The sequence below is a fragment of the Coturnix japonica genome, chromosome 8, assembly GCF_054131305.1.
Source record: "Coturnix japonica strain WE chromosome 8, WE-NBRP24, whole genome shotgun sequence".
In the NCBI taxonomy this organism is placed as follows: Eukaryota; Metazoa; Chordata; class Aves; order Galliformes; family Phasianidae; genus Coturnix; species Coturnix japonica.
The window spans coordinates 27213468-27222169 of NC_140670.1; the positions used below are offsets into that span (position 1 = coordinate 27213468).

The 8702-nt window shown below is 34.3% G+C and overlaps 1 protein-coding gene across 5 annotated transcripts in view; it reads left to right on the forward strand.

Annotated features, from left to right (window-relative positions):
- The window catches only part of ATRNL1 (attractin like 1), a 402227-nt gene extending 396406 nt beyond the window's left edge, over positions 1 to 5821 (forward strand). For 4 of the 5 annotated variants that reach the window (XR_014948932.1, XM_032445435.2, XM_085555299.1 and 1 more), the window contains one exon: positions 2315 to 5821. Coding sequence is in view for 3 of the 5 variants with exons in the window: in XM_032445435.2 (XP_032301326.1) it covers positions 2315 to 2439 (125 nt within the window). In the remaining 2 variants the exon portion in view is untranslated. The remainder of the gene's footprint in view (positions 1 to 2314) is intronic. The other variant, XR_014948933.1, reaches the window with a different exon arrangement.
- Positions 5822 to 8702: the final 2881 nt, after the last annotated feature.

Genomic DNA, 8702 nt, shown 5'->3' on the forward strand with positions numbered 1-8702 from the left:
TAGTTCCGCTAGTGATAACCATGTTCATATTGCATTCCGTGGTATTTCTCTCATTGTGGATGCAATTATGTCTTATAAAAATAAACTTTCCACTTATGTATTTGACTGGGCCCACTCCATAATGATCTTTCCATGAATATCCATAAAACAAGCAAGAGATTGTTTTAGCTGCACAGAACTAGGTCAGGTTATTTCTATAAAATTTAGTAGAAAAACAAACTAAACATAAAAATAGATGTGGTTCTGTAGGTAGACATATTTTTACTAGTGGAGGTGATCCATGGATTCTGCATGTAGAAGGCTTACTGGTTCCACTGTTCTTTTCTGCCAACTTCAGAATGTTATCAGAAGCAACAAGGAGCCACGTACTGGTTGTGAAAACACCAGTTTGGGGGTAGGGAGTATGTTTATATGGCGACATTTGGAGAAGATGGGTAAATGAATTAATTTACAATGAGAGGCAATAGATACAGAGCAGTATGGGATTTACAATTCCAGCTTGAATGAATATAAAACTTTTCACATTCACTGTTTAGATATAAAATCTACAGACACATTGTTTGTTATTTTTCTATGTGTGTGTGTGTGTGTTTTGTGTTTTTGTCTAATAAATATTTAAACCACATCATTTTTATCAAATTTTCTGTTGTATTTTGATGCAAATTGTGTTTGCTTGCAGTGTCTGTGCATCAGCTTGACTTGATAAATGAAATTCCTTTAGACCGCCAGTCTGAAATAATTAATCGTTCCTGCAGTTAATTGTATTGCTTTGATAACTATACAGGGCATAGAGAACATAATAAGTGAATTTCATCAGATGATTTGTGTGATGTTTTGAAAAATGATCTTTTGGAGTGACCTGATTTTAATGGAACTCTTTAACAGCATCCCAGCTCCCAGCACAGCACTAAATTTAAAAAACAATAGTTTTTCTGCTTTCTTAAGTGTTACATAAAGTGAGGACACTGTCATTCATTCAAACATATTTTTAAATATCTTATAAAAAATGTAAAGCCTGTTTTCCTAATGACATTCATTCCATTTAGCATTCTCCCTCCCTAAGCCCAGGATCATGTGTAAGCAAGCATCAGAATTAATTTTTCTTATACCAGACACATCTGATATTTTAAAGGTGCCATGAAGATTTCAAAAATTATATCCACTAGGAAATGTATCTGTATGTGAGAAAGAAGACTTAATTAATCTTGGTTCCTACATATCCTGTGATAGCTGTCGGTAGCTTTTTACAGTATAATGCTATGAATTTTCAAAAAGCTGTGTGCACATTAATCACTGCAATGCTTTTGAAATAAGAAAGATAGCGTTACAGTATGCAATAGCATAAATTCTTCAGGATGGTTGAGAGACTAAGATGTATTGGGTGTTATGGAGAACCAGGAGCTTCCTTGCCTATATTATGGGTATATTTAAATGTGCTTTGGTAGATATAACTGTCACAGTTTTATTGTGGCCATAATGGAGTGCAACATATGAATGATGTGAATACACCTAATCCATTTCATTGAAGTATCACCTTTGTGAATCAAAAATTTTAGAGCTCCCATTCATTAAGCATTTGAGTAACTATCAAATGGAAGCATAAATTCATATACTATTCATTTCCTAGGCATACCTGTCCATACCCTTTGCAATACTCTGTAATACTCTGCTAAGACTGTAGCAGCTCATGAAATATTGACAGCCACAATTTGGAACAACTTTGGCTGGTTGACCACATTTAGACTCACCACAGACCAACACCATCACATTCCAGTCTCTGTTCATAAGCCCATACATTATGAAAGGTTTCCATATGTTTCTCTGCATGGTAAATACAAAGCTCTTGGTGCTGGAAGGCACATGTATTGCAAAGGGAAATATTAAAGACTAAAATGTACTAGCTGTGCTCTCCCTTTTACTTTCAGATTTGATATCTTCATCCATTTGTAAATGCAAAGCATGGATATTTAAAAAAAGAAAATCCATGTCAGAGCTCCTGGCCCACATAACATAGAAAACACTGACAAAGAAAGGTGAAGCTAATATCACACAAAAAATCGATGAGACTTAAATGGAACTCAGTTTTCCTGCTTCCCAGTCTGGTTTCTTAACTGCACATTTTTCCTTCCCCTTTACTTCACTGTAACAAGGTAGCATCTCAGAAAGTGAGAGCTTGTTATCTAACTCTAAAATAAAGCTAATCCCTTCTGGGAAGATACAGAAACTGTGCACAAAATGAACCAGCACAGTGCTATGGAAGTCCTCTTATGAAAGCTGGGCATTAAATGTTGTTTTCCCTTTATTTGTCTTACAGGTCTTGCAATTGCAAGTGCACTCATAGACATTTCACAACAGAAGCCTGCGGAGTGTAAAGATAAGAGTTCAGGAGTCAGAAATAGGAAACATCATCTTTCAACACGTCAAGGAACTTGTGTCTGAAATTCAAAAACTGCAATTGTATATTCTGTAATGTTTTCTTTTTAAATGGCTTCCATTGAAAGCTATACTACAGCCTCAGTTTTTATGGAGGCAAAACTATGAATGAATATATTAGGTACTCTGTTATAGTTACTCAGCCTACTATACCCCAAAGCAGAACAAATCTATGGTAGGTATATTTGATGAGCTTTAATAAAAAGAATGGATTCTGATACCAACAAAACATAAATAAAATACCTAGCATTCTTAATCCTGAACATATCAGAGCAGAGAAAATCCTGGAACAGAACTAGGAAAAACTGTACATTGTTTTATAATGTAGAGGGAAACTGTATAATTGAAATTTAAACAAATTCCATGAAACTAAAGGACATTTTTGTATAGCTTCATGTAACAGTGAGAATTGTACAGTTCTTTCCTTGCAGTCAGCATTAAGATGTCTTTCCAGTAAGCAGGAACTGCGGAGGAACATTTGGATTTAGGTGTTCTGTTATCATTGCCCAAAGCAGGTAAGCAACAGAGCTCACATGGGACTTCCACAACAGCTAGCTCATTAGAAAAATTTGTTGAGCATGGGAAAGTTTCTTCTTTTGGCAAGTTTGGCATTTTTTCCAAGAGTCTCCAAGTTTGCAATTCTAGCTTGCTTTTTACTCTACAGTAATATAGCGGCCTCGTTTCAATATTGAAATTTTCTAGTATCTATGAATTGTTCTCACCTCCAAACAGAAGAAATGAATCCCAGTCAGCACTTCGACCCTTGTTAATAGACCAGTATGGTTTTCTGATGGTTTTGTTCTCCCAGCTGCAGAATTTCAACTCAGCCTCTTTCAATGCCTGAATAACAAAACTGAAATAAATAATTGTTTAGAAATCCAAGTTGCTTCCAGCAGTGGTTCTGAAATTCTACATCCAGGATGGATCCTCACACAATCAGTACTCAGAAAGAGAAAAAAGATGAAGGATTTTCCTTTTAGCCTTCTGTGGGCTTGGTCAGCACAGTAACCAAGCAAACAGTTTTAATGGCCCTCAGTTGTTTAATTTACTCAAATTCATGAACATAAAAAAGTAAGAGAATGCTAGGGGGTAGGTAGCAGACATATCATGTTCTCATTTCTGCATTGCACGTTGACAGCAGTATAACATGAAACTGGTAGTTTTGTATGAGCTTGTTGAAAGTGTAGTTTCTCAGCTCCAAATTTGCTACCATACTAGTACAGAAGAGCGATACAGAGGTATAAATTCTTCATGTAATGATAGAATTTTGGTAAATATGAAAGATATAAAAAGATAATTGATGTTTACTACTATATCTGTATTTTTCATGTTCTTTTTATTTCAGGAATATGGAGACATTTTACTGTTTATAGTTGACTACATAGTTACTTGCATGCCATGGTGGTGCAGTAGCAGTAATAAAGCCCTGTTGTGAGTTGTGTTTATTTTGTAATGCCATTCATATCTTGAAGTATTCAGCTTAATTTGGGTGAGGACTAAATGTAAAAATAACTATAAAAAAGAAAGACTGTACAGTGTGTAGTTATATCTTATACAGCAATATTAGGTTGCATCTAACCATGACTACTCTATTGTTTTGATAAATTATGCACTTATGAATTATGGTATAATTATTTCTTATGCTGGCATGATCGCTTCAGTACTTTCATATCTTAAGATTATTATCCTAAAATAATGCCATCACAATCTTGTGACTTTTATTGCCTATTCTGACCTCAGTCTCTTGTATCTTAAAATGTTAAAAACTCCTTAAAGCTTCTATTGGGAACTTTCGATCAATACTACTATTAATACTGTGAAAAAATGGTCCTTTGTAGACAGCCCTTTCTGTCAGTTTTCAAGTTGATCTATTCGAATGAACGCAAGACAGTGGAACTGGTTTATATATGACGCATACACTTATGAAAAGGAAAGAACCACTTGTCTGGAATATTTTCCAAGCTCTCTGTTATCCTCAACCTAAACATTTCACATAAGAATTATATACAGTGTGTGTTTTGTGAACGTACTGAAAACCACAGAAAGACCATTTCTTCTTGTAGAGCAGTTTTGACTGTATTCACAAAGGATTACATTCCTCTGTATCTCAACCAGAGTTTGACAATTACTTGAAAAGCAGACATGAATTGTAAAGGGATTAAAATATTTTCTTGCAACATTGAAGATAGGCAAATATTAGTCTATTTTATTGAGTTAATGGTTAAAAATGTTACTTTATTGTACAAGAAAAGCATGTTTGTCATAAGATCATTCAACATTTTCATGTATTCTGAGAACGTTTTCTCCTAATGCAACTTTCTTCTCCTAGGGCCCCTAATTGCATGCAGATTAGTAAAGGCATATAATAATTTAAATACCAGAAGTTTGCCAACATATCTTAAACCAATGTTTCAAAGCAACTTTTATCTCTTTCTATTTTAAAGGTATAAAAATAATATATGTCTGAAATCTAAATAGTGACAGTTGTTGTCAACTCCTAACTTTTTAATAATGACCACTGCACATCAGATGAGATGTTTTATCAACTGTCACATTATGATTGCTTCATGAGAAAGCCAATTTTGTTAAATCCTGCTTTCCAAGATTAACTTTTGACCTCTTTCTTAGAGTCAGAAAATGTTGAATGGCCTTTTTTTAATCCAAATGTGATTTATGTTGGATGAAAAATAAATGACTAAATGCTGTTCTGGAAAGTAAACCCACAGTGAAGTTTTGATTGTCAGGATTCCACCCCCACCCCCATCCATTCCGCTGAGGGAAATTCAGCAGCTATGAGCTACTGGTCAAAGTACAAGATGGACTATCCATGGTAGCATGGACAGACCTTCATTTCGTCCTTGAACCTGTGTATTTATACAAAGTCTTATAATTACCTGAACAAATTTCATGTATTTAAAAATAACATATTAGAAAATGCTAAAATCTAGAGATGTTAATGAAGATACTGCTAATTGGGAACATTCACATTTATCTGATTTGAAAATTTTCATAGCTGACTATTCTCTTCATAGTCAAAGTCCTTTCCCCTTCCCAAGCTGACCATTTTGGACAGGTTTACATTGAGACTTTTATAGAATCATAGAATCACTAAGGTTGGAAAAGACCTCCAACATCATCCAGTCTAACTGTAACTTTGTATTTATTATGTGTAAAATCTGCAGCAATAGTTCTTTTCTAAATAACCTAATGAAGGGAGCTGGAATCCTGATGGTAAGAATTTTAGTTTGAGATTGCTTTAACAGGCATTCAGTCTTCATAGCATTAATTTTAATTATAAACTCATTACATATCTAATTTCATTGCCAATTTTTTAAAAAGTATCTGGAAGGTTTCTTGACAATAAAGGTAAATTCTCTGTTAAAGGTAATTAACAATCCCCTCTCTTTTTTAATGCAAAGGTATCCTATGCTTGGTATCACTGGAAAAAATTCAATAAATTAACTTTGAGTTTTCAGTCTTCAAGGTGCAGAATTATCTGAAAAGCTGTAGTTTGCTAATAATTATATAACAGTTTCTAGATCAAAGTATGGACCACTTGGGGATATCTATATGCTTCTAATAGACAGGGTTCCACTGACAGCAACAGCAAAACTCCCATCATCTACAGGTGGCCAAAACTTCCCATATTGGCTTCAGCTGTGCTAGCCTGTTAAATACTAAAAGCTGCCAGAAGCAAGCCTTGCAGAACCTGGACTTGAATAAATTGTAACTGTATTATTATTATTTTTTTCTTTTAATGTTATTTCGCTTTTAAAATGCTTACTTGCATTTCTTATTATTACATGTGTGGGTATGTAGCTGCCACGATTTCTGATGTTGAAAGTCAACATCTTATTTATTTATTAGAAATTATAGTGACCCCCAGAAGTTTACTCTGAAGTGAAAGGGACTGTTATTACCCTGGGTTTCCATTTGTGGCTATTTCTTCAGTCAGTGAGGGTGAGGATGTAGGACTCTATTTGATAAGATAATGTACTTCCATGTGGTTATCAACCTGCGGTCAGTATTTTCAGAGTCCAAGGTGGAGTGCATAAAGTGAGGCATGCACATTCTATCCTTTCATGTCTTTACGTTTTAATATATTTTTCTGGAACAGGTTTTCCATACTAAGTTAAGGCTAGGGTTAATATTGCAGTTAGCCTATTTGAGTTTTGAGTTGGAGAGAATTGTTGCTCACTTAATGATTTCTTTTTGTTTTTCTATATTGGATGTAACCATTAAAAAAAATGTTTAGCTGTTCTCTTCCAATTTTAGCAATTATTATTTTCTAATAGATATTTTTTATTGCACAAGATGCAAGACTAGAAAAAGATGGAGTTCTTCAAGCACACTTCCAGATCTAGAAGATATCCACCTTATTCTACTGAGGATCTGTTAAACGTTCTTTTCCAGGTTAGTGTTTGTCAAAAAAAATCCTTTATTTTTGTTGGTTAACATCAAGATTTTTTTTTTTTCATCTGAAGTACTAAAGCTCGTTGAAGATAATCAGTTATAAAATTTACATGAAAGAATAAGCATAGTTATGAAAACTAATGTTAAATGTTAATTGTTTTTTATGATAGAGCTCTATTCAAGATATCTGCATTCTATTGCCTTCACTCAGAAATGAAATCTGTTAGCATTCCTGCAAGTCCTCCCTTCCCCAGTCCTTAAAGCACAGAAAGGCAAATTTTCCAGTATAAAAATCTTTCTAAATGTATTAATATACATAATTTTCTTTCTGCTGATGAATAGATAGTTGGAATGTAGGAAAACATTTTCTTCTACTTTAGATTTCCTAACTAAATACTTGGGAATGATAAAATTAACCTTACTAATGACAAGGGAATTTTGAAGATTACTTAATTAATGTTTAGAGAGCACTCGGAACTTTTTAGTTCTCTAAAAATAACAGGCACCATATGAGCCCTAAGTATATCTTTGTTATTATGTTATTTAGTATTGGTTTTATTTATAGTGCTAGATGCTGCAGTTTTCCATACCCAAACTTGAGATATACTTAATGAAGGGAAGAAAAAAAATAAACATCTGCTGGTAGATTTGAAAGTTTTCTTACTTTCTGTAACCACTATTGTGGGAAACTCAGAATTTCCTCTTAGTTTTTACTGTTGAGGTCAATTTCCTCTTGGTAAATTCCCACTGTTTACTGAGCTTACTGATCTCTTTGGTTAATTAAGTTTTCCACGTGTCTGATTTGGTTTTTCTCCTTTATTACCTATTTTTGTAAAACACCTTCTGTTTCATGCAGAGTTGCTCAGACCACAGACTCTCAAAGGTGCTTCACAATTTTGAAGTTCCTTTGAAGTTCTGAAAACTTCAGTAATGGTACCATTTTCACCATGTTGATGAATATTGAGGCTAACACATTTCCCTGCCTTAATTCTTCAGCTATGTTACATAGGCCAGAGATTTTACACCCGCTTCATGTTCCATCTTCCTCATTGCAAATACTGAATATACCTTTCTAAAACTGTTTTGTGAGGTTATAAATCCTTCCAGTGCAACTCAAGGACTACAATATAACATTGTAAGGCTTCTTGAAATCTAAGTCTGTGTAATCATTCTGAAGATAGTTTTACATCTTATCACATATCTCAGGAAAATATTTACTGTTTGGTAGAGCCTTCCTTCAAAGTTCCCTATACTGTACAGTTCCTTCTTCATTAAATTAAATATATAGATATATATCTGTGAGAGCTTTATAGGATTTAAGAAAAAGAGGTGGCGCACTAGCTTTTACATTACATTTAGGAAAGCCATTTGCCACTGCTCTGAAACTGTCTCAGATCTTTGTAACCAACAGCATTGTTCTTCACAGTCTATGATTTTATTTACCTCTTCTTGCTTTTAATAATTTAATATGTGGCGTAGAGCTGTTCCCCAAAGGTAAGATCCAAGTACCAAGGCTTGGATCCCTTCGGATCTCACTTCTTCAAACAACTCTGGTCAGTCTCTCTGCAAATTCCTTTTTGGAAAATATTTTCATTTTTCTGCAGGTTTGCAATGAGTTGACACTCTTTCCTCCAGACCCAAATTGTCCCGTTATGTGATCTCTGTCATTAGCATTCCTTTTCTGCTTCATCTTTGCCACCATGCCATTCAAATACTGACTTTTGCTTTGCCTTATTTTCTTACCTTTTTCTTTTGGTGTAGTCTTATCATGAATCTGATCCAAGCTCTGAAGACATGCAGTCCTTGCCACATGCTGATCCCAATTCCCTTCCAACTGCTTTTATCTCTGTTTTCTG